This window comes from Nannospalax galili, unplaced genomic scaffold (genome assembly GCF_000622305.1).
Source record: "Nannospalax galili isolate Female #2095 unplaced genomic scaffold, S.galili_v1.0 scaffold359, whole genome shotgun sequence".
Lineage (NCBI taxonomy): Eukaryota > Metazoa > Chordata > Mammalia > Rodentia > Spalacidae > Nannospalax > Nannospalax galili.
In genome coordinates this window covers 6395094-6422981 of record NW_008347042.1, presented here as the reverse complement: position 1 = coordinate 6422981, position 27888 = coordinate 6395094, and the positions used below count along the sequence as shown (strand labels likewise).

The window sequence follows — 27888 nt, the reverse complement described above, 5'->3', positions numbered from 1 at the left end:
AAAAATGGGTTAATACACTGAAGACATATTCATCTCAACGTAAGAAATCCATGCAAAACAACAGAAAATAAACTGCTATGACATCTTTTCAATATCATAAATCCTCAATAACCAAAATAATAAAATGAGGCAGCTGAAATTATTCTGAAATTTAAGACACCAAACCTAAGATCCACAGGATAGAAGTTGAGATAGACACTAAGTGTACAGAGAGCAAATTCAGTGAAATTACAGAAGAAAATTTCCAAGCCAAAGGAACAATAGATATCTAGACAAAAGACAGATTTAAAACCTCAAATATTGATGACCAGAGCAAAGCCTCTCCATGATACATCATAGTGATGACGTCAAATATATACAGCAAAAGAACAATATTAGAAGCTGCAAATTCCAAAGATCAACTAGCCTACAAAGACTCTGCCTCCTGAGCACTGGGATTAAAGGTAAGCACCATCATGCCTAGCTAGAAGAGAGGTCTTAAAGAAAAAGAATGTGATCCTTCTGTTAAAAACCAGGCCTATGGTTATCAATATAGTAATTTCTAGAATTCAAATAAGTTTTATTTAAGTTACAGAGAGTTGTTAGCTGTCATGTGGGTGCTGGGATTCGAACATGGGTCTTCTGCAAGAACAACCAGTGTTCTTAACTGCTGAGCCATCTCTCCAGCCCCTCAAGTAAGTTTTTAAAGTTCAAGAATGCTTGCATAGGTGTTTATTGACACATAAAAGTAAATAAGTAAAAATGCTTCAAATCTTTGTACAAAAGGATTACTTATTAAAAGTATCCTCAATGAAACTAGAATAGTAATATACATTTATAGAAATAATTAAAGATAAAAATATATGAACTTTTATCCTTTAATTGGAGAGATTTAAAGATATGCAATATGGGTTGTCATTATAATAGCTCAAAATCCAAGTCAGATTTATATATATCTTTAATGTCATTATAATCAAATCACATTTAATTGTTTTATTCAATGTTTAAATTATTTCTTATAAAATATTTTCTTTTGATTTGCATCTTCCATTTTGTTGTGATTGTTTTCATCTATGTAACAATTGATTTATCACATATATATATTGGAATATTAAAACATGAAAAATAGGCCCAAACTTCTGCTTTTTCACTAGCTCTATACACTGACAGATATAAGGTCTTTAGACCACAAGTCTGGGCCCAAAACTTCATGATATCCCATCTCCTGGCATCCCAACAGGTAAGGGATCCTGGACTCTGATATTAGGTATAAACTTCCATTCTCTTGTTAGCTCCTGGCACACAAGGTAAGTGGTCATCAGACCCCAACAATCTACCTAAGTTTCTATGACTCTGTAACTCCCAGTGCCTACAGGTAAGGGTTATCCAGACCTTGATCACTGGCCTAAATTTCCTCACCTCTTAGCTCCCATCTCTGACAGATTAGGGGTCCCTGGTCCCTGAGCAGTTGGCCCAAACCATCATCATTTCCCAACCCTTGGCACCAACAGGCAAGGCATTCCCAGACCCTAAGTGTCCAGACCAAATTTCTGCAACCACTATCTCCTGGCATCAAGAGGTAAAGGGTCCCTGGATGCTGAGTTCTTGGACCACATGCCACAGTTCCTTAGTGAATTATACTGATAAGTAAGCAATTCCCAGACCCTCAGCCCATGGCCCATCTTTCCACTCAACCAACTCCAGATGTACAAGTCTCAGTATGGAAAAACAACAAGAAAATTCAAGAGGCAACATTGCTCCCCTCAAACTATCAATCCAATAAATAAAGGACTCCAAAGAAAATTACTTGGACAAACTTTGAGACAAAGAATTCAAAAGAACAATTATAATTATGTTCAAAGAACTCATAGAAGATGTGTATATAATTCAGGAGAATGAAAACAAAGAGCTGGATCAAATAAGGAAGTCAATACACAATAAGAAAATATAATTCAAAAAAATTTAAACTTGCTAAAGAAAAGCCAAACTGAAATGCGGCTAGAAATGAAAAAAAAAATCTCAATTAACTAAATACAAATCTCAGTAGAAAGTCTCATCAACAGAACCAATCATCACATGGAAAATCAGGGCTAGAAGACCAAGTAGAAGAATGTAATCATTCTATAAAAGGCAATAATATATTAATAAAAATCTGTGAACAAAACATGGCAAGGCTTTGGAACACAATGAAAAGACCTCCCATTCAGATAATAGGGCACAGAAGAAGGCAATACTATACTAAAGACATAGAGCATATTCTCAGTAAAATCATAGAAGAAAAGTTCCAAACAAAAAGAAAGAGATATCCATTTAGATATAAAGAATTCACAGGACACCAAATAACAGGACAAGAAAACAAACTCCACAAATGTTATATTTAAAACACTAAAAATATAGAATAAGCAAAGGATATTGAAAGCTGCAGGAAGATCACATCATTATATAGGTAGCCGCATCAGAACAATACTTGATTATTCAACAGAAAATTTTAAAGCCAAAAGGCCTAGACAGATGTATTCAAAGTTGTGAACAATCACAATTGTCAAATTATACTATTATTCCCAGAAAACTACTAATATTGATGGAAAAAATAAGTCTTTCATGATAAAACCAGATTAATTTATGAGCTTTCCCTACAGAGGACCCTAGGAGCAGTATTTCAGTCTTGGAGGAAAATAAACACACCCAAGAGTTCATAATGAATAAATATACAATATCAGCACAAATGATTGAAGTGGTCTAAGAAGGTAGCACAAAGTTAACAAAATACAGGAATTAATACATATCTTTCAACAATTATTGTTAATGATTTCAATTCCTAAATAAAAGACATAGACTAGCACATTAGATTAGAAAACAGTATCCATTGTTTTGTTACCCCAAAGAACACACTGTACCATCAACAAAGGATTAAATGAAAATCTCAGGGCCAAGTACACATTACCTCCCTACAAGTTATTGTGCAAGAAGGCTCCAGAGAAACCCAAGCTAACTAAAGGGTAAGATCCTATCGCTAAAGCACCACACTTTTTGTTGCAGGACATAAAGAAATCGATCTTGAACTGACCACGAAGCACTCCTTAGCCTAGCTAGCTTTCTTAGTGCTGGAAGTTGTTGTGATGGCTGCTGGAAGTTTAACTACATCAGTGGTCTTATCCAGCCCTGGACCAGCAGTGTTACCATACCAATCTGCCAGACAAGATGTGTCTTCTGTTGTTATAGAGGCAAAACTGTTAATAGGGACAACTAACTGCTCTGCTGATTGGACTTAAGGTCTGCTTCACAGGAGAGAATTTATACTTGGTATTGTCAGCATGCTCAGAATCCACCTCTAGGGAAGAACCATTGATGTTGCGTCACTAAATGGCCATGTTGCTCAACCATCTTTCTGTTTATATTTATAGGTTTTTGCTGTTCTTAATCTTGATCAGAGTGGTAAAAGGTAGTGGTGATTGCAAATATGCATAACTATTGAAAAGTGACTGTAAGTACTCCATCATAGATCAAAGATCTATGGCAACCCCCTCCCCCTAAGGCTCAGGGAACGCACTAGAAGAAAGGGAAGAACTACAGAATGCAAGAGCTGGACAATTGGAAGGAGTGATGTGACACGATGTCCTCTGGACATGACATGATTGCTATACATATGAGCTCACAGCAGCTGTGGTTACCTGAACAAGACCTCCACGAGATCAGAAGAGTTAAAAATTCCAGCATGATATGGGGAGGGACTCCCAAAACCCTACGTCTAGCTGAGAGTCTAATGTCATTTGAGGACTACTGAGGGAGAGTAACCATTCCTGGGTTCGGGCATTGATAGACTACCTATGCTTCAATGGTTAACTCCATACACATGTGAAAATAGGCAGCATTGATCAAAATTAGTGGCTTATAAAATACAATAAAACTTGGAGCTAGAGTGATGGCTCTGCAGTGAAGAGCACTGGCTATTCTTGCAGAGGACCGGGTTCAGTTCCCAACATGCATTAATGATCAATTATATTTCCAGTTCCAGAGAATCCACTTCTTTCCACCAGAGGCTTTGCATGCACATGTAAACTTAGATGCATGCAGGCAAAACACTCATATACATAATTTTTAAAATTAATATCTTTTTTAAATTCAAAAAGTAAATAAAACTTGAAAAATAAGTTATATGTAGAATTAAATCAATAATATTATAACAATGTAAGCATAAAACATATTTAATAACTATTTTTAAAATTTTTTCATTTGCAGCATATGTCAAAAAATATTCACTAAAAATTTTGGTATTATTAAAACTTTTCATGCATAGCTCCATGTCAGATAAACATTTAAGAAGTAACTTCAAAAATATAGTTCTGTGAATAGATAATTTTCCTGTTCAGAAGACATACTATAATTCCTAATACAAGAATTTCAAAATATATAATGAAATATTTAACTTATCACCAAATAATGACATACTATAATTAATCACTATGATAAGACTGTTATTTGAAACATTAAAGATATTAGGGGCTGGCAAAATGGCTCAGTATTTAAGAAAACGTGTTGCTCTTGCAAGAGGACTTGGGTTTGGTACCCAGCACCCAAGTGGTGGCTCACAACTACATTATCTGTAACTTGAATTCCGGGGGATGTCATGCCATTGTCTGGCCTCAACGAGCATTTTACAACACAAGGGTGCACTGACACACATGCAGGTACAACTCACACACATATAATACATTTTTTAAATATTAAAAATTATAAAGGACTTTCAAATGTGTCTTAAATGGAGTCACAATATTCCTAATAGTTACCACTCTGACTCAGTCTCTCATTTCTCATGTATTTAAAATGTTTCGTAAAATTTAGTATAAAATCTCTGCATATTTCATTAAGAAAAATAATGTGAGGAAAAGGCACCTTGAAGTGTGAGCTGCTTGGAAAGCTTTGGTGTAATGTCGATTCCATTCTTCAGCCAGCCAAGTTGAGGGTCTGGAATACCCTCTGCGTGGCACCTAAGGCTTGCTGTTACCCCAGGCTCTCTGGCTTGACTCTCTGGATACACACGGATTACTGGAGGAACTAAAGAAAAAGAGAGAAAAAATGGATTAATAATCACTATGCAATTTGGTTTTAGAAAATAAAAATTAGTAATTTATTTTCATTAGGCTGAATATCTTAGATTCCTAGTGAAATCCTCTCCTAAAATGCCCTAGTGTTACTTGTAGCAAGATAGTTCTGAGACTATGTCACTAAAAATTCAATATAAGCATGGGATATTTTATTTCAAGAACTACAATATCCTCAGAGAACGATAGTGAAAGTCAAAAAGTCACAGAATTCTGATGAAATAGGCCCCATTTGCTAACTACAGGATACTTGATTAAACACTAAAGAAACTAGCAACTAAAAAGCATTATAAGAATTAAAATACAATTTCAGTTATTTAAATATATATGCAAGAAAAGGGAGGATTTCACATGTAGAATTTAATATGATTCCACACGTAATAACATTCTAAAACCAAAATATCAGCAATAAATCTGCTAAATTCACGACTGGCTTTTTACTAAGCACTACAAAGCTTTTATGAAAATATTTAAAGACCTCAGATAAAATTACGATATGATATTTTCATGAATAAAAGTAATTAATTGGTAAAATGGTAAGAATTATTGGTGGAATAATGAAACTCTCATATTGAATAGCAGATACAGTGTAATCTCTACCAAAGTTCTAAATGTACTTTCTTATGCTAAGCTTCATGAGGAGTTTAAAAAGCTGCAAAATGGTCAGTATAATCTCCAAAAACAAAAGGAAAGCTAGCGGCCTCTATTAAGGATTAGAACAGCATGCAGTTGACATGAGGGTGAACGGAGAGGCTGGAGAGCACAGAAAAAGATCGCATGTGTCTATGGTCAGATGAATTTTCACTCAGTGCCAAGACGTAGATTTTTCAAGACTCTCTAGGACAACTGTCAATCCATGTTAATCCATGGCAGGAGCATGAGTTGAACACCTACTTCATACTATGCATAAAATTTAACTTGAGGTAAATTAAAGCTCTAAATATACGTGCTAAAGCATTGTAACTCTTAATTTAAAACATAGCAGTAAATCATTCTATTTTTAGATTTCATGAAGATTTCTTAGATATGAACTTCAACATCTCAATCACCAATGTAAATATTAAAAATTGGACCTCATCCAAAATAAAAATTTTGATCAACACTGGGCTAGTGATATGGTTCAATGGTTAACAGTACTTGCTGTCTTTACAGATGATCTAGGTCCTCACAAAGGACCCCACAGAAGACCTGGTGGCTCAAATCTTTCTGTAACTCCAGTTACAGGGAATCCAATGCCCTCTTCTTGCCTCCATTTATTTAGTTTTATGGGAATTTGGCTACTCTAACATTTCCCCCTCTGAAGAGATATTTTAAAACCTTTTAAAGATTAGATACAAGCTCTCCCAAATACATTAGACATTTTTGGCCTTTGGAACAGAGTATGTTGCTAACTGGCCCAAGGACATGTTGACTTTTAGCCAAGAAACTGGCTACATTTCTTTAGGATCTTTTTACCCTAACTGCTTAGCCAATTCCTACCTCCTATCCTTATCACCCTATCCTCTGAAGTGGTTACCCAAATTGCCATTAGGGAATAGGGACGCTGACTGCTCTGGCTTCTTCCATGCTGAACAGGGACGCAGGGTGAGGCAACTGGAGTTCCCCTTCAGTGGGTCTATCTAAAAGACTCCCAAGTTGCATAACTCTTTTCTCCAAGGGGAAAAGAAAGAAGTCCTTGAACAATGAATAGGAGATGTGAAGAAGTAACGGCAAGAGTAATTAGCATTACAAGTTCTAGACAGGGAACTAGGAAAAAGTCAGAACAGGGCAATTTTCAAATGTTCATAAAAGAGTCAGCCATTAGAGTTTCTTGACAAAGGTTTCCGAAAGCATCCCTCTATTGGACTGAAGAGAAGACTAAAACATCTCTCAACTCTCACCAATGAAAATCCCTCATGCAACAGAAGGCCAGCAACACAAAAGGTCACAAATGTCCCAAGTGTAAAGAATAAGACTGTGCAGAGTTTGGGTCTTTGGAGAGGACTGCACCCACCCAGGGCTCAGGGACCACTGAAGAAGAGGGGCAGAAAGATCATAAGAGACAGGGAGGAGTTGCACGACCTTATTATGGAAATAGAGTCCTACAGGCTCCTGGGACCTTACTCAGATGAACCTAGAGCAATGCTATCAGCATGCATAAGACCCATGCAAACTTAAGCAGACAAAACCCCAGCACAGAACTGTGAAAATAGGCAATGGAATCCAATGTTAGTCAAAGAACTTTTGGAAGCTGATTATTGCTGGGTGAGGAAGATATGATCTTAAAGGGAGGGACTCTAGATAGGTTGATTAAACCTCAGTGGATGAACCTGCACTGAGGAATGTCTGGGAACACTAACAATGTGGGAAAAATCTAAAGAATGACACTCAAAGGTTTCCTCTGGCTTCAACACACACTACACACATCTGCACACACACACACACACACACACACACACACACACATATATATATATATATATATATATATACAGACAGATGCAAATCCATATACAAAGGAAAGATTAAATAAAATTCAGAGAAATACAGAAAAGTATTTGTAAATTATATTTGGTAAGAAGCTAATATCCCAACTACATAAAGAATTATTAAACTCAGAAATTAAAAGACAAAGAAATCAATTAAAATATAGGACATTGGGTTTGGAGAGATGGCTCAGCACTTAAGAACATGTACTGCTTTTGCTGAGGACATTAGTTAAGTTCCCAGCATCCATATCTGGTGGCTCACAATCTCCTATAACTCCATCACCATGGAAATTTGATGCCTCTGGCCTCTGCAAACACCTGTACCCTCATGCACACACCCTTCATCACAGACACACACACACACACACACACACAATTAAAAATAGTGTTTAAAAATGGGGCTGGGGATTTAACTCAGTGGTAGAGTGCTTGCCTGGCAAGCACAAGGCCCCTGGGTTCGGTGCTCAGCTCTGAAAAAAAAAATGTGTCAGCAAAAGACATGAATAGACATGTCTTCTAAAAAGACATACAATTGAACACTAAGCACAAAAAAGATGTCAAAGGGGCTGGAGAGATGGCTCAGCTCAATGATTAAGAGCACTGGCTGCACTTACAGAGGACCTGGGTTCAGTTTCTAGCACTGACATGGTAGCTAATAATCCTCTGTAAGTCCAGTTGCAGGGGATCTGATGCCCTTTTTTGAGCTCCATGGGTATTGCACAACATGGGTGTAGTTACATGCATGCAGACAATACACTCATACAGTAAAATTAAAATAATAATATACATTTAAAAAATGTTTAAAGATGTCAAAAATGTCATGCAAATGTAAGCCATTTTTTGTTGAGAACAAAACAAAAACAAAACTCTGTGTGTCAATAAAAGGATATGAAGGAGCTGGAACTCTTGCACATTGCTGTGAAAAAAAAGTTTGGTGGTCCAGCAACATGTTTAACATAGAATTATCACAATAACAGACAATTTCAGATCTAGGTTTACACAGAATACTTGAAGAATATGATTTGAAATAAAGTGAAAAATGTAAATCTACTTTCATAATAGTGAAAAGTAACAAAAAGCACGTGGTCATAGATCAATAATTTCAAAACAACATGTGGCTTTTTTACAACCATCTTTTAAGGAAAAGGAAGTACTTATAAATGCTACAACATGAATATTAAAATGCTAAGTGATATCAGTCTTACAGAAAAGGTCATACACTAAAACAGCCCATTAGTGTGAAATGTCAGAATGTATAAATCTGTGGAGTCAGAAAGATTAGGGGCTGTCAGAAGGAAGAAATGAGAAACTTTCTTATTGAGTATAAGGTTTATTTGGGGAGTTAAGCTGTGGAATAAGATAGTGCTGATGGTCACACAACATTGTGAGTGTACTGTAAATCACAGAATTTTATTTTATAACAAAATAAAATGGGATGTGATGATATTAGTTATTTTGCTGTTATGGTGATAGAACACCATGACCAAAAGTAACTTACGGAAGAAAGAAATTTGTTGGACTTATGGTTCCAGAAAGATAAAGAGTCCATCATAGTAGCGAGGTATGGCACCGGGCAACTGGAGCAGGAAATTGAAAGATCACATCCTCAGTGTCAAACACTAAGCAGAGTGAACTAGAAATGGGGCAAGGCTGTGGACTCTCAAAGCCCACCCCCAGTGACACACGTCTTCCAGCAAAGCTACACCTCCCAAAGATTCCTTGCCTTACCACACTGGGGCCCAAGTGTTCAAATATTTGAGGCTCTGGGGGAGACATTTCTTACTCAAATCACCACAGTGACCAGTATCTTAAATAATAACAAAAATAAAAAGAGAAATGGTGGTATGACATCTTCATGTGGATGGAGAGATTCTAGCAGCTCTGCATGACTTAGCCTAGCACATGAATCAGGTTTGAAAGTACAAAATCAATCAAGAGCGGATTAAAGAAGGGCAAAGCAGAAAAAAGAGACTTTAAAAAGGTCGCTTAAGGGCAAAATGTGAAACTTGTTATGTGTTGGAGTAACCAAAGAAGAAATTAATAGAAAACTTCTGCTAGTGAGCTTCTGGAAGGCTTTAAAGACTGAGCAACAGTTCATGGAAGAAAAGATTAAGCTTATCCTAGGAGCAGGCTGTTAACACAAGCCTCAGAGTATGATACAATGTTTACTGGGAGCCATTTCAGCATCCAGGTGTAGCTGAAAGAAAGGCAAGTGGCACAGTGCTGGTCCAGATCCTGTCAGAACTGACTAACCAGCTCCATCAGCAAGTGCAACATGTTACGAGTATAGCTCTTGGGCCTCAGGTAGGCGAATCAATGCAAGTCAGGACCACTGAGACCATGGAGGTGGGAGATGAATAGCAGCTCTATGACAGCAGCAGTACTCCAGAGGAGGTGACTGGGTGGCTCAGGGAAAATTTCTGTGGACTTCAGAGGTTAGAAGGGGGGGATGTCTCCAATCCATGCTGCTCTTTTTACCTTGCTATTTTGACAAAACAATTGATAGAAGTGATGGAATTATTTTGTGCTGTATTGGACCTTGCAGTGTTGTTTGTTAGTATCTTAGCTGCCTAAGATTAACTGGCATTGTTTCAAAAAAAGATGACAGTGGACCTTTGGTTATCCTGCTCAAAGGGATGCCAGGCATGATGGTGCACAGACATAATCTCAGCAGTTGGGAGGCAGAGGCAGAGGAACGAAGATATCTGTGAGATTCAGGTCGGTCTGATCTACATAGCAAGTTCCAGGCCAGCTGGGACTACAAGGAGATCCTGTTGCAGACAAACAAACAAACAAACAAACAAACAAAAACAAAAGATAGGAAATCATTATTCATTACACCATTCTTCTCTTTGGTTAGGGTAAATACCTCATATCAATTTTGTGTTCACTCAAACGTGTTCAACGGAATGCCAACAATTCATAGTCATAACAAGTCCAAGATTCTCTTTAATATTTAAATTTGATCCAAATTTAATTTCACACCTCTTGTTTCTAGTGACAGTAAAGGAACTGTTGCATATACAAATCTTATTATATAAGGAAGATATCAGCCTATCTACTGAAATGATAAAGGAAATGCAAATCAAAAGCAGTATATGTGATTAGGTCAGTACCATATATATACCTGTCACTCCTGGCTCCTTAGTTCCCTATTTTAGTGATGCTCTAGAGATCTTCAATGGGGCCAAAATCAACTATAACAAAGATTAAAAAGAGAGAGGAGAGGGGTCCTCAAAACTTCCTACATCTTGGACTATGCTGGTGTTGCCTTTAGTATTTGAAGGATTGGGAAAGCCACAGACGTCCAACACTGCAAGCACCAGAAGTTTGTTCCAGGCCACCTCCCTCTCCAAATCAAAGTTCAACAAACATAACACAGGAAGATAACACCATATTCCTTTTCAACCTCAATTACAACTTAAATGTTTTTCTTTGACATACCAGATACAACATTGTAGGCCCCCACAGTAATTCTGCGCCAGGCCTCATGTGCACCCATGATGCTTCTGTGACTGGCCTCATGAGCATATTTATTCTTACCTCACATACCTAGTACTGAGTAGCTGTCATAGCAATTTATTTTGTTGAAATTTCAAACAAATAACTTTTTTTAAAAAAAAAAGATATTCTGGTACAGCTAGCAAATCCACATAAACATTTTAAAAATGTTTGAAGCACTCCTACCCCATCTCTAATCACCTAGCAAACACTAAGTGAGGAAATGGGACTTTTGAAAAAGATATAAAGAGCCAGAAAGGATTAAAAACCCTCAGGAAACATTTAATAGAAGAAAATGTATCTTGCCACAGAATTTCTGACTGAAGGAAGAATCCCTGTGACGTTGCTCAGAACAACAAAAACTGAGACAACCTGAAAATATTAGAGAGTTATAGAACGCACATCAACCAACTCAGAAAGATGTATTCTGCACTCCCCATAGAAAACCCAGACGAAATGCAGGCTGCTGTGGACTCACAGACACTCCACTGGGAAAGCTTTTCGAAGAGCCTCAGTTTCTTCCTGCATTCCACTTGCATGCATTTTATTATATACTTATGAACTGACTGAAACAAAATCATTGCACACTATTATTGTGATATTAAATTTCAGTAGTCAAACCGATTATATTTGCAGAAAATAATCATTCCTTTATATAACACAAATGTCACCTATTCTACTGGCATTGAATAATGACCAGCAACAGAACTGAATGGTGGTAAGTGGTTGGCATAACAACTATTTAACCTCAGTGCCAAGCTACACATTTAAAAATAGGTTAATTTCCTGAGACACGTGTTATAAAATATAAATGAGGACTGGTAGCAGCCTGAATTAAAAAGTTAATAATCCCCCAGAGAACATTCCAAGTCCTTTTGTGACAGGCACTCTTAGTTAGGAAGTCACCTTATGAACTTGTCTTTTCATTTTTATGGGCAGAGCATGGCAAAGAGCTTATCTATACCAAATTGTTTTCAGCTGGGACTGAGCCGCCCACTTGCCTGCACTATTATTAAAGTCTTCAAACAGACGTCCAACAATGTAGGGATAAAGTGCTCTCCAAAGATGAGCTTCGAACACTACACTGAATATTTCTCCCTTCCTTCCTTCCTTCCTTTCTTCCTTCCTTCCTTCCTTCCTTTTCTTCCTTCCTTCCTTCCTTCCTTCCTTCCTACCTTCCCTTTTTCTATTCTCTTATCTTTTTTCATGGGGGATTAACACTCAGTCATGCTGTATACCCTTGGTTAACATCAAACTCATGACTGTCTTTCCTCAGCGTCCTGAGTACTGGGCTACCAGTTTGATAGCAACATATCTGCACCACTCCTGCACTATGGCTGCATTGAATATTTCCTGATTCTACTTAATATCTCACAAATCATATCAGGAACTATCTCCAGCTGCAATAGCTCAAACTACAAGACTTTTCTGGTATACTATTAATAAATAGGGGCCTGAGGTGATAGTTCAGTGTATAGAGGGGCTGCTCTAAAAGTCTTGAAGACCATAATCAGATTCTCAGAGACCACGTAAAAGTCAGGCAGGTGTGTGGCCACCTATAATCCCATCACTTGGGAATCAGAGAAAAGAGATCCCCAGGGGAAGCTGGCTAGCTAGACTAATCTGAATTGGCAAATTACAGGTTACAGTTTATTGACGTTGCCCCAGTAAAGTGGAGAACATTTGGGGAAGACAGCTGACATCAACCTCAGGGTTTTACATGCACACCTGCACATATACATTAGTACCCCATACAGGTGAGGACATGCACACATATGCATATCACACACATACATACAGAAGTCAAATAAAATCAATGAGGAATAATATAATGCTGTGTATATAGCCCAACTTGATGGATAATAGGGATTTAATGATGCTAAAATTTTCCAAAAACCATAACTGAACTTTTCTATTTAAAATATAAGGGAATAGGGGCTGGAGAGATGGCTCAGCAGTTAAGAGCACTGGCTGCTCTTGTACAGGACACAGGTTTGGTTCCAAGCACCCACTTGGTGGTTAACAACCATCCGTAACTTCAATTTCAGGGGATCTGACACTCTTTTCTGACCTCTGCAGACATTTCACAGGACAGGTGAGCTTTCATTCAGGTAGTACACTCGTACATATAAAATAGAAATAATAAATGAAAATATTTTTAAAAATATAAAGGGATAAAATGCTATAGATGTATGACTTGTCCTCATATATTCAATTTTAGTTTAAAAAGTAAGATTTGTTTAAGTTTTACCATCAAGCACAAATTGAACAAAATCTGAACGCACTCTTTTTGTAGTAATTAGCCCCTCCCTTTATTTCCTCTCTTTTATATATTAGCATGTTCCTGTGAGTGCTGAGTCTACAACTGCCAGAAGGCAATGAAGAAAAAAGTGCATTTCTAAGCCAAATGTGGATCATCTGGTCCTAATAATAAAATACGTCTCCTTAGAAGATGCTACTGAAACTTGACTAGTTAGAATACAAATTAAAAGTCTAAACTAGACTTTTAGTCGTATTATATACAGTATATTGAAGACATGAAGATATATTGAGAAACTATAAAGTGTCAAGGTCAACTAAATAAATGGATATACAGAATGTTTCAATAATAGTAATGAATATCATGTGCAAATTTTCAAGAAAACCAGGTTACTTAATGTAAATATAACAATATAAAAATTGGAGAAATATAATAAAATTTTTTCTAACAGTTCATGCATAATAAGTACAAATAATGAGATTCTGTATGTGGATAACCAGCTTTTCTAAGAGTTTGTGAGACATTTTAATGAGTTATGCTAGGATTCTACTACTTAGAAAGTAGAACTTAAACTGCAGAGAAAATAAAGCATAGTTAGTATAATTGTATTTAATTAGGTCTTTCTGTAAAATTGGATGTTTATATGAAAAGCATCATAAATATTATCAACTGAAAATTAAAATGTATTCAATAAAGGAAACAGGCATAAAATAGTCAAGGCAGATGGATGTATTTCTGAAAGGCTCACAACTTCATTGTATTTGGATAAAGCAGTACAGTCATCTATATTAGGAAGGACCCAATACAACAATTTTATCCTAGTAATCTTTCTAATCTAATATTGAAGGCATCTGATGAAGAAATACTATCTGTATAGCAGCAAACCATGCTTCTGTCTCCAGCTCTATATCAAACTGTGAGTTGTCCTTAGAAATTGCTGCACTATTCCTGGAAAGAGTGGAAACAGTAGAGCCTGGATACTATAGAAGCATGATTTTAACCAGAGGCAGGAATCCTGGTCCAGTGTGGTGACTTCATTTTGACTGACGGTCAAGAGCCAGGTCACTGGCTGCTTCATTTTTTGAAGTTATTATCTTGCATTCTTTGAAGAAAACTATTGCAGCTCTCCCACAAATTATTCAAACAGCTGTAACTGTTAGGAAAGATTCTAAGAAGGCTTCAGGGTAGGAATATAAATATGTCTGAAGTGGTGCTGATTCACAGCAGCATCTGGATTGCTCTGTTTGTGTTATGACTTCCTTTGTCATAAAAGCAACTTCCCTGTGAAAAATTACGGACTGGGTTTAATAAATATTTTAAATGCGACTGAGCTTGTCCAATGCCTTTTGTCTCTGACATTATTAAAGCCATCAATTTCTCTTTAACTTTGTCCCAAAGCAGTCTTTTTATATTCATGAGATTCACACAGCCTCTTGTCGATATTACAGAAATCTCTGATCACATTATTGCAGTTTCCATGAAAGTGTAGGGCTGCAATAAATGTCAAAGGCAAAGTAGAAAATTAAGAGCAGTACATACACTCACAATCTTTTGTGAGTTTTCTATTAGGTCTTCTCATCTATCCAATGCTATTTTGAGGAATCTAATTTTTAAGTTACTTTGATAGCAATTTATTTCAGTTTAATTAAGTTAGATCTGTTCTACTAATCTTTAAAATTATTGACACTTTCAAACTCCAGTCAAATTCTCAAAAGTGATTATTTTCCAAAACATTACCTGGAAAGGCAAGAGAGAGAGAGAGAGAGAGAGAGAGAGAGAGGTTTTTTAGATAATATACAAGATTTTGTTTCTCTGAACCTATAATAGAAAATATTAATGAGAAAGAGAAATGTATTGATGTATGCCCTGGTATTTTCTTTTGTTTTGTTCTGATAGCTTCATTTACATATATATGATTTTAATAATTCATTGGGAGATATCAAATCAGTTGGCCTCAAGGCCATGACAGTACAGAAGCTATGAGGCAGTAACATGCCCCAGAAAAGGAAACACGAATGTCTTTCTCACACTTACTGAAATACTCTGAAAACTAAAATGTACAATTTCTAGATTTCAATTTCCTCATTTGTAAATTGTAAAATCCTTCTTCACAAACACTCATCTGTACCTCAAGGTGCATATGCTAATGGTTTTTTCGGCATTTGGTGTCATTCTGGGGGTTAGTACAGTCTGTAGGAAGTGGGGCAGAGTAGACAGATTGGGTTATGGCAGACATGCTTTCAAAAAGGGCATCAGGACCCTGCTCAATGTCTCTGCTTCCTGTTCACCATGAACATACTATGACATACTGTGCTGGCTCAGGGTCAAAGTAACAGGCTGAAGTCACCAGAGATGGAAACTTCAAATTTCATTTAGTATTTTTCAAAATATTTTATATAATAACCATTGTATTTACATATTGGTGTTCATATTATTTTCAATTCTTAAATTTTTCATTATTATTATTGTTTGTTGACTTTCAGGATGAGTCTTTCCTTCTGCCTTGGGTTTTAGCGGTCAAAATCAGGTGGTCAGCCTCCCACAGTAAGCACTTTTCCCCACTGTGCCATCTTGCAGCCCTCTGGTTTTTGTTTTTGTTTTTGTTTTTCTTTTAACATCACCTCAATGAAAGGGAAATCACTATATTGGAATAAGCATTTAGTATTGAATTGGACTAATCATAGTACAACACTATTCTAGAATTCTGTACCAATTATTTTACCCTCTGCTAATATATGAGGCTTCATTTTTTTCACAAAACCACATGAAATTTTTCTGGTTAACGATTTTCATTTTAGATAATATTTTTCCTTATTTTAAAATCCAGTTCTGCTAATTCCTATTTGTTTTATTGTCTTGAGCTTTTCCTTAAACCATTCAAACTATTTGTGGGTTTTCTTATTGCTGTGACAAAAAAAAAAAAATTCCTGTCAAAAGCAACGTAAGAAAGAAAGGAGTTATTTTGGCTCAAAGTTTGATGGTAGTCCATTTTGATAGGGACGTCATGGTGGAAGAGTATGAGGCAGCTGCTCATACTGTGTGTGCAGTCAGGAAGCAGAGTAAGGGGAACGCTGGTACCACTCTCTTTCCCCACCACCTTTACATGGTTTCAGACCATGGAAAACGGACTGTTGCCACCCACACTGAGGCTGACCCTTCCCACCTAAGTTGACCCAATTTAGAAACTCCCTCAGAGACATACCCAAACAGTTGTCACCTATGGTGAGTCTAGATTCTGTTAGGTTGTCATCAATATTATTCACACAAATCCTTAACTAGTCATCTTGACCCATCATGTTAATGACCTAACTTTCCATCCCTTGTCACCATAGACTCATTGACATCTTATAATGCAAAATGCATCCAACCTAACTTTAAAAGCCTATATTCTTTTTTTCTAGTATTTATTTAGTATTTTTATTTTTTATGTGTATGAGTGTATCACCTGCATGTATGTAAGTGGACCCATGTCATACAATGCCCATGGAGGTCAGAAGAGGTGTCAGATTCCCTAGAACTGGAGTTATGGATGGTTGTTAGCTGCCATGTGGGTGCTGGGAATTGAATCTTGGTTCTCTGCAAGAGTAGCCAGTGTCTGAAAGTCTAAGTCTCTTCTGAGATTCAAGTAATCTCTTAACCATAGAGCCTCTATAACATCAAGAAACAAGTCACAAACTTCTAACATATGATGACACTGGGTAAACATTTTCGTTCCAAAGGGCTTAGAAAGCTTCATCTCTTCTGCTCTGCTGCATGTGATACATAACCCCTCTGCCAGCTCCACTCTATGCATACAGCTTTCCTCTGAAGACGTATAACCCTTAGTCTTGATATGTCCAGCATGCTGGATTCTCTGCTGCAGCTTAGACTTCACCTTGAAGCTTCACAAGGAGGCCTTGCAGTGACTCTGAAAGTCTGACACTGCCACACAATTTTGACCTCAGGACTCTTCGAAGCCTTGACATAAACATCCATAACAGCCTCCTTTACTCTTTCTCTCCCCCTGCATTTTTCATGTCTTAAAAAAAAGTACCATGTAGAAGACACTGCTAAGTTTTGCTGCCAGCATGAGATGAAGCCTGTCCCTTTTTATCACAGCTGTAGTCTCCTTTGTGCACCTAGGGCAATGTTTTTAGCAGGGGATTCTTTCAGCTGCAGATTAGGCTCTCTCTTTTCAAACAAATTTGCATTTTAATAAATCCAAATATCATTAGAGTTTTAAAAATAACTTTATGTGCTTTGTGAGGAAACAATATGTTTTAGTGTCATTAATTCATTTTTACATACTAAAGAGAATAAAATGTCCTCCATAATTCTCCATCACAGTTAGAGGTAACATTTCATAATCATAACATATAGTTATCAGAAATTATGTGTATATTTTATATACTGTGGTTACATGTGTATATTTACATAGCCTAGCTAATTCCTCCAAATTAAAACCTTCTTTTCCTCTAAATTAAAACTTTCTGTCTTAGCAGGAGGAGAGAGGCTCACAAGGCTCTCAAAGTTAAGTACTACTTATAAACCTCAGAAAATAAGTGAAAGACAAGATTCACAAGGCCCCTACCCAACATTACAGAGAGTGGATTGGAGACATTTCACCCTGCTGAGCCTCAATTTATGTAGGGAGGTGGAGGAACGCAGCGCTCCGATGGCTAGACGTGTGGGTGAAAGAGCTGTTTGAGGAACCAATTCTCTTCTAAGCAATCACTTATCTCTGCTGCTATACACATAACCATAACCACAATAAATCCACTGGATCACTACAGTAGACTTCAGCATAACTGTTTCAGTCTGCTGTTAGACCATATCGGGGTCAACAGACATTTGCTCATGTCTCCCTATGAAAAGTCATGCAATGATTCATATATAAAGTGTTTTTTCTAAAACACAGATTACACCTTCTTCTGGGCATATATCCCCTTTTTGGAGTTATAGTACAGTTGTGTTTATCATGACCTTAATACAGATTTTAACATCTCAGAAAACAATACACCCAACCAGTGGACATTTTATCAAATTTTATTACCTTTCTCAGATATATTATTTCAGTAGAAATATGAGGGAAATAGAGACAATGAAACTTAGGAGAAGTGGGAAAGAAGGAAGGATGGAGGCAAAAAGAAACAAAGGGAAATGGAAAGAAGACAAACTCTAAAGAATTTTGATTTAAGTTCATGAAAAATATTTAAAAGAGTGTGTGATTATTTCAATAAGAAGAATCACTTAAGAGTATTTTTGCTTTCTGGGGCTGGAGAGATGGCTCAGCAGTTAAGAACACTGCCTGTGCTTGCAGAAGACCCGGGTTCAATTCCCAGCAGCCACATGGCAGCTAACAACTGTCTGTAACTCCAGTTCCAGGGGATCAAACAGCCTCTTCTGTGCTATGTGAGCATTGTATTACATAGGTGCACTTACCTACATGCAGGCATAACACTCGTACACATAAAATAAAAATAATAAATAAAGTGTTTTTTCAGAGTATTTTTGTTTTCTAAGTCCTTTAATTTGGAACTTCCTGAAAACAATTTTTTTTAATATTCTGGTTTTGCTTTTGATAGATGATGTATGTGTGATACTCTCATTCCTCAGTATATGAGGAATTGGTTCCAGAAACCCTACCCCTTCCAAAATCCGTTTCATCTAGTTCCCTGGTAGAAAACATGTATAATGTGCATGAATGCACATCATCTGATATACTTCAAGTAATCTCTAGATTACTTATAATAACTACCTCATACACTATAACTGCTCAAAATGTACTTGATGAAGTATAGGGGAATAATAGCAAGAGAAATGTCTGTATTTTTTCACAGACGCTTTTTTATGTTTTCAATACACAGTCTGTGATTCTGCAGGCTGGGAATGATGGACACAGAATGGTAATTGTACATGGAAAAATTAAATAATGGTGTATGAGCCAATCCTCACCCAAAACATTGGGTTTCTTTCTTTCCTTGTCTCTTTCTGCTCCTGACACCTACTTCTAAATCCTAGAACAAGGGACAAGATGACCTAAAATCTGACACGGCATGGGTTGGGGATTCTTTTATTTCCCTGGACTACCAATGCATGGAAACTCAGAAGTGTTTCAGCTGTTCAAGTCCGAGGTAAGGTGATTCTAAGGAGAAGTGACTCAATTTTAAAGTACAAAGACTTGTACAATGAGTTTCACTGTCCTCTACTTAATGAGGATACAAGCAGATCTCTAGTTGTCTTTTGTTAGTGTTAATGAAATCTTTCTACAAAAAATTAGGCACTTCAGTTTCAGACATTGTGAAAAAAAATGTAAATGAATTACAAATCTAAATGTGAAAGTAAAAATTTTGTTGAGTTCCTAGGACTCAGCAAGTAATTCTTAGGCTGCCAACAAAAGTATTATCCATAAAAGGAAAAACTGCTAAATTAGAGTTCAGAGAAAGACACAAAATGTGCTATGGAAGAGATCAGGTGGAATTAACTAAATGAGAAGCTGAAGAGTGGGAGTAAATATAAACTACATATCCAAGGAAATCCTAAACCTAGATTATGTAAAGTACATTAAAATTCTACAGCTAAAACAAACAAAACAGCAACCAAAGAAAAAATAAGTAAATCAGTTAGAAACCTGACACAACATGAAGGGCACTTTGGTAAGGACAATACACAGATGGTAACCAATTAGATGAAAAATATCTAGTTTTATTAGTCATTAAATACAAAAAATGATGTCACTAAGATATTGCTACACATATACTGGGATTTCTAAAATGAAAACATCCACAGTGTCAAATGCTGTCAGGGATGTCACCATGTAATCAGCCACACATTGCTAGTGGGGAAACAAAATAAGACATTCTTACCAGTTTCTTTTTTTTTAATTGATTTTTTTGCTTTAAATTTCATCCAGAACAACCCAAACAATCTTATTCATCTTTATACCCTCATCCCAAATGGCACTCTCCCATAGCCTCCCCGCCCCCCACTGGAGCCCATATACTCTGTCATCGCTGTTATTGTCCACTGTGTCGTCAGTGCCCCCAGCCGTTCCCAAGTGCAAGTCCATCAACTGAGTCTAGTTGGCCTATCTAGAGTCCCTTGTTTTAGGAAGATCAGCTCTTCCTCATCTAGCAGAAATCAGTTGCCAACATTCCTTTAGATAAGATTGGGATCTGCTGTTCATTTTTCCAGTTCTATGCTGGGTTACTGTCTGGGAGTCTCTTGGCCACCCTGGCCAACAACTCAAAAGAAGGTATCTCCTGTCTGTCATTGTTCCTTTTTATGTAGCCTTTAGCTATACATATGGACTCTTAAAGAAATATACTGATGAGTTTAATCTTTGGTTATAGTTTCCTTTTGGGTGTTTAAGACCATACAGTTGGCCCAAATAAACCAATTTATTTTTACTCTTAAGGTCATTTGAGGATCTGTTCCCCAGGGGTCACATGGGCTTGGAAGGAGCCCCTGGCTCCTTTCTTTTGCCAGTTCCATCTATGTGAAGATACATACATGTTTGTTGTTGCTCTTTTCACAATAGCTAAGAGATGAAAGCAACCTAAATGTCCCTCAACTGACAAGTGGATATTGAAAATGTGATACATTTATACGATGGAGTTCTATTGGGCAGTAAAGAAAGATGAAGTCATGGAATTTGCAGGTAAATGGATGGAACTAGAAACTGTTATACTAACTGAAGTAACACAGATTCAGAAAAACAAATGACGTATGTTCTCCCTCATATGTGGATCCTTATAACTGTGTATGTATCCAGACATAACTATAGGAACCAGAATAATGAAAAGGAACCAGAGAGGTAAAGGAGAAGAAAGAACCTGAGAGAGAAGAACAGTAAGAAGCAGGTGTTACTAAGAGAGAGGTGGATAAAAATGAGGTTATTTAAATGGGATGGTGAGAGAGGGTTATGCAAGAAACCTTAGAGATAAAGGGAAAGAAGGAGCTCAAGAGAGTTGGGACCATTGGAGAAGGGTATTGTTAAGGGAGAAATGGGAAAAATGGGGGACACTTTAAATGAGGAAACCATGGTGGAAGGGTTAGACAGTGGGAGAGATCAAGAATGCCTAGCTAGTTTTTAAAAAAACCAGAGGGAACCATATTAGTCCAACAACCTACTGATAAATTATACATACAACTAATTCAAGGAACAAAATACACATCTAGTCAAGGTTTATCTAAGAATGTTTGGTTTTTGCCCAAGCTTTATCTACATGGCACATGGTAATTAAAATACCAGACTAGTGGAACTAACCTTCTTAGATGTTTAACAGCCATACTTTGAGGCCAATGCTAGTCTCTTCTGGGGGATTTAAAGAATAGTTTTTGCTCCTTGCCCTCCAAGGTCGACTAATATCCAGGGAATTGTGGAGCATGTCTCAAAATGTCCTGTAACTGTGGTGAGTCACCTGTCCTCTTGCTCAGGGAGGCCATGGAGACCCCATCAGATAGACTTGAACTAGTGTCCAGTCTACAAAGAGAAGGGTCACCTCAGAGGAACCATTTCCTCCATGCATTCAAGTGAAGCCAGCCATGGTTGAGCAGGACGTTTGAGTTATCTACCCGTTTCTTAAGAAAATAAAATGGGGTTGGAGAGATGGCTCAGCAGGTAAGATCACTGACTGCTCTTGCAGAGGACCCAGGTTCGATTCCCAGCACCCAGTTCCAGGGGGAATCCAAAGCCCTCTTCTGACCTCTGCAGTATTGCACGAGACGGATGCACTCACATACATGTAGGCAATACACTCATACACATAAAATAAAAATAAATAAAATTTGAAAACAAAACAGAAAGAAAAATAAAAACCTACCATGCCATTTATCAGTCAAATTCCTGGGTGTTTATCTCAGAAAAATGAACTTCATGTATATAAAAAATCTGTACATGACATTGTTCATCTTTATCAATAATAAGGTGCAACTGTAACCAACCGAATTGACTCTCAAAGGTGAGTGATTAGATAAATGGTGCATACATGCCAGGGAATGCTGTTCAGCAACAAACGGCATGAGCTATGGTCATGTGCAATCTTGTGAATGAAACGCCTGACAACTGTGCTGAATATTTAAAGAGTCATTCCCAAACAGAAGCATACATGCACTCTGTTCACATCATATTCTTGAAATAACCCACTACCAGAAGGGTGCCCAGTCCAGACGTTGCCAAAGGTTACGTAGAAGTAGGAAGTGCAAGCATGGCTCTGAAGAAACCATAGCAGCATTCTGTGTGAGATAACTCATCCCAAGAGGAATTTATAGTTTTAAATTTAAGTTTTTTATCTTTTTGAGAATTTCATACATGAGTACTGTATTCACGTCATTTCCAACTCTTTCACCCCAAGCCAACTCCTCCTCCTTTGTGCTTCTCTCCATGCCCCAATTTTATACATATGTATGGGTATATATATATATGACCTCCAGGGTCTGGAGTCAATTTAGTGTTGTTCATATGTGCATGTGTTTAGGACTGACCACTTGTGATTGGAAAGGGAATTCATCCCTAGAGAAAGCTGATTCTTCTTCCCTTATCTGCTATTGACTGCCTATAACTCTTCTTCTAGAGGTTGGAGGACATTGTGAAAATTCTCCCACCCACATTGGCATGTCAACTGGCATTCTCATTATGTGACAATCTATTGAGATTTCATGGATACAACTTCCCTGTCATGTCTGGAAGCTACTATCTAACAGCATGAAAAGAAAAAACGTTTCAATTATAAGCAGAGGAGAAGGAAAGACTCCAAGGTCAATGGCATAGACCAGATCTTCAACATCATGTCTATGTTTAATTCACTCTCTGTATGTCCTCCTATTTTGTGTGCTGTTTTCCCTCACTAATTCTAGCCTTTGTTAATGTAAGCTCTGCTGATAGCCCTTTCATTCTATGTAGTCATGTGCAAATCTGTTCTCCACACTGAAGCCAAAATCATTTTTAAATTAAAATTCTGGTGTAAATAATAACTTCAAACCCTTTATTATATTCTTTATTTTTTCCCAAACAGGACCTGAACTGTATAAAATGTCGTTAGTTTTCTGGTCAGAACTGGTCTCTCTAGATTGATGATTTCAATCCCATCATAAGCCTTGCTTTCAAGTTGCCGACTGACTTCCTGCCCCCCTCCTATTCAAACGCCATTTCTCCTATTATACTCTGTCTTCCTCTCCCTTCTCTCCGCGTCCATCTCTTCAGCTCTCTCCCTCGCTTCCAATCCTTTCTTCCTTTACCTTCCTCCAGCTGGTGGTCATTTGTCAGTATCTCTTTCCTCATCTTCCTGTTTCTTCCTCCGTGTTTTTATTCATGTGTTAATTTACAAACTTCCACATTGCCTTTGAATTTTCAACTTGTTTACAAGGTTGAAAATTAAAAATTGTAAAGGCATACTGTGAAAATTCTCCTCACATCTTTCTTCCATTTTCTCCTTCGCTTTCCCTGAATTAACCAAGGCTAACAGGTCCTCATGTGAGCCAACAGAGGTACAGTACACACCACCTCACACTCAAACACATTCACATGCACAAACACAAACTCAAATACATACACTAAGAATCACCCACACCCATACACACACACACACACACACACACACACACACAGATCAGATCAATTTAAATCTCCATTACATTTTTCAATTTTACCATGGTGGACATCAATCAACAGTTAGTAAAAGTGTGTTGAGGTTTTTTTGTTTTTGTTTTAGTTTTTTTGATTTTCTTTCCTGGGCAAGTAACATATAGTAGAATATTCTCCTGATAACGATTGGCATTGTGGCTCCCAGTCAGCAGGAGTCTAAACAACCTGTATTCCATGTGTGCGAGGCTGCAAAACAATGCTTGGCAGTTAAGTGCATTGAATACATTTTCAACATGATATTTTCAATTTATAATAGATTTATTAGGTTATAACCCTGACTGTGATCTGAGAAGCATCTGTATATAATTAAATATAGGATGTAGTATACACGTATTTATGTAAGTATAGATATATTTTAAATATTGTTACAGGAATTTTGCCTGAAGTTTTCAGAAGTCAGAGTCCACAAGGAAGATCCATGAAGAACTGAAGACTAGTGGGAACAGAGAACGTAGCTGAGCCCACAGAGACAGAGGTAAGTGGCTACCAGCGGCTGCAGAACGTGAGGTGGAGACCCGCTGACTACAAATCTATTTTAAGTATCTCATGGAGTCATATTGTTTGTCATTTGGTGATGGAGATATTTCATTTTGAATACTATCTTCAGTATTCATGTATAGTGTAGCTTATGCCAGAATGGCTTTAAGACTGAGGAATATTCCGGTATGTGTGCCATTTACCTTTTCTTATTGAATTGTCTGTGGAGAGACACAGGTTGCTTTCATGCCTTCTCCTTAATTGATACTGCCATTAACATATATGTGCATGTATTTCTTGAGATCCCGGTTTGAATTATTTTTATTTATACCCAGAAATAAAATATCTAGAGCATGTGGTATTTGCTTCTAATTCATTTGGGAACCACTGTACAATTTTTTTCCATGGTGGTCTTTTAAATTGCAATGAACAGTGAATGAGGATTCCACTTACTCTGCATCCTTTAGGACCACCCCTGGTTTTCTTTTTCTTTTTAAAAAGAACCCATTTGAGCTGAAGAGATAGCTCAGCAGTTAAGAGCATTAACTGTTCTTGCAGAAGGCCTGGGTTCGAATTCCAGCACCCACATGGCAGCTAACAACTGTCCGTAACTCCAGTTCCAGGGGATCCAACAGCGTCTTCTGTCCTCAGTGGGCATTGCATGACATGGGTGCACCTACCTACATCCAGGCAATACACGCATACACATAAAATAAAAGTAATAAACAAAATATTTAAAAAATAGTATCCACTTTAGTGAATGTGAGGTAATGTTTTGTTGTAGTTTTGATCAGCGTTTGCTAATAATTAGTACCACTGAGCATGTTTTCAAGTGCTTTCTATTTATCTTGTTTGGAGGAATGTCTGTATACATTTTCCCCTTATTTTGTAATTGAGTCGTTAGATTTTGGTGGTTGAGATGTAAGCTTTACAGTTGAATTCTGTATATTGTGAATATTAAGCCCTTATTAGCATAGTCATCTCAGTATCCACGGGGGATTAATTCCAAGACATCCTGTGGATACCAAAACCCAACATTGCACAGTTTTTCATATAAAACTGCATAGTATTTACAATAAACTATACATAATCTTTTGTATACATGCATTTACATTGATATATAATGCAAGCATTAAGTAAAAAATTGTTGTAACATGCTTTTTAGTGAGTAATACCAAAAAAAATCCAACATGGTATTACTTTAAACTCATCCACAGTTGTTTTTATCTCTGGATATATACCACAGGTAAGGAGGGATGACTGTATGTGGTATGCAGATTGTTGTATGGGTTCTTTTCTCTGTGGTGATGGTATCTTCAAATTCAAAAACCTTTTACATGTTCATTCAGTCTCATTTTTCTACCTTCAATTGCCTCTATCTGTTGTGTCATATTAAAGAAAATACACGTATATCCACTGCCATGAAAGTTTTCCCCTCTGTTTGCTTCTAAGCTATATTGCTTTAGGACTTACAGTTAAGTGCTTTATTCCACTGAGCTAATTTCTTGTGTGTGATGTCAGATTAGAGCTCAACCCAAAACTTCTGCATGTAGGTATTCAGATAACCTAGCCACATTTGAAGATTAAAAATAATCCCATCTTCAGTATATATTAACATCCTTGTAAAACTCATGAAACCATGCATGCAAGGGTTTATTTTGGGACTTTTAATTTTATTCCTTTGGCTTCTATGACTGTTTAATGCAAGTGCTGTACTAATTTGATGTTTATAGTTTGAAATAGGTACTATAAGTTTGCCAGATGTTTTTCATTTAAATATTGGTTGGGCCATTGAACATGCACAGTGTGTATATGTGTACATTAAACATGAATCTAGGATCATTTATTGGATGTAATAATTTTACCCCGAGATGTAGTTAAGCATTCATCAATATTTTCTATGTTCTATGTCATGCATGGCATGCCATCTATAAATAGATAAATTTTCCTTTGTCCTTTCCTATCTGGATGTCTTTTTAAAAATATCACCTTCATGCAAAATGTGGAATGAAATTGTGAGTCATAGACATCCTAGACTAGCAACTGGTATTAGGAAGAAGTCTCTCAGTCTTTCCACATTAAGTCTCAAGCTTCTGTGCTATGGGAGATTTTGTTGGTGGTGCTCATCAGTTGAGGAAATGTAGAGGATAATGCTCATCTAGAAGCCATAAGTTGCAAAATGAAAGTCCCAGAGCCAGATATGGTGTGGGAAAATCTGGGTTTAGTTGTTGGTCAGAGGTGTCCCAAAGATCTCCCTAATCAATAGAGCATATTGTCACTGCTCTTGGTTGCCAAACAGAACCTGGTGGTATGACAGTATTGATGAAGACACCACACACTTTGGTGACAACACATGAAGAAATCAAGTTGGTACTGACCAAGAATTTCTTTCCTGCTAACTGGCTTTCATAGAACTAGAACGTGCTGTGCAGTGTGCTGGGGGGAGTGATAATCAATCAGTCTTAACCAACTGTGAAGGCTGTGAGCTGCAATAAAGGCTGGAATAGTAAGATATGTTCATGCACACAATAGTGGCACAAATGTTAAGAGGCAACCAACTGTTTTCTGAGTACATTTAAGGCCCAATCTGCAGTAGGAAATGTACACCTGGTACTGTAAATTTGACTAAGAACAAATGTTTGGGGAGCTCACAGGTTTCAATGGGGGGGACCTATTATTAACATTATTATTCTAAATTAACATATTAACAATCTGTCCTCTAAATTTGTGTCTCTATACAGTTCTCAAAGAAGTTGTTTGGTGCAGTGGAAAGTGGTTAATACAGAAGCTACAACTGGTACAAGTGCAGAGATTAGCTATAAGTGAAGTGCTCAGCCACAAATGGGACATCTATATCACATCTTCTCCCACAAAGCTCTGGGAGCATAGTGGAAGAGGGGGCAGAAAGATAGAAAGAAGGAGCTGGAGGTCTGGGAGGACCAGAGTGATAGGACCACTGGACTCATGAATTCACAACAGCTATGGTTGCCTGCGCCAGACTAAGCCAGTCCACATTCCAGCATGTAATGAGAAGGAGTTCATGAACCCCAATTCTCAACTGAAGAAAGATTGACAGTCAATGGCTTCTTGGGGAGGGAGAGCAGTTTTCTTCATGAGTGTGGCCCCTAGTAGTTCAACCACATTCTAGTAGAAGGTCCATAGTTGACCACACTGCAGTGAATGGCCCCTGGATGACTGTACTGCACTGGATGGCCTTACAGATGACCACACACATGAGTATAAATTGGACTCAATGCTTCAGTTTTTGAAAAAGGACATCAAGTTGAAGGGGTAGGGAGGTAAAAGTGGATCTGGATGGAGTTAGTGGGAGGAATGACAGGGGAATATTGCAACATACATTGCATTAAAAAAAAAAAAACCACTACTTTTCTGTTTGATAGCTTTGAAATGATTTAGCCAAAAGGCATACAAATTATCCTTGCCATTCCAAATTTGGAAATGTTAAAGTCATAATGT

At 37.3% G+C, this 27888-nt stretch overlaps 1 protein-coding gene across 1 annotated transcript in view; it reads right to left on the bottom strand.

Annotated features, from left to right (window-relative positions):
* Positions 1-27888, bottom strand: part of Fstl5 (follistatin like 5) — a 507104-nt gene that overhangs the window by 169901 nt on the left and 309315 nt on the right. Inside the window, exon 6 of the mRNA XM_008843456.2 lies at positions 4873-5034. Coding sequence (XP_008841678.1) covers positions 4873-5034 — 162 coding nt within the window. The remainder of the gene's footprint in view (positions 1-4872; positions 5035-27888) is intronic.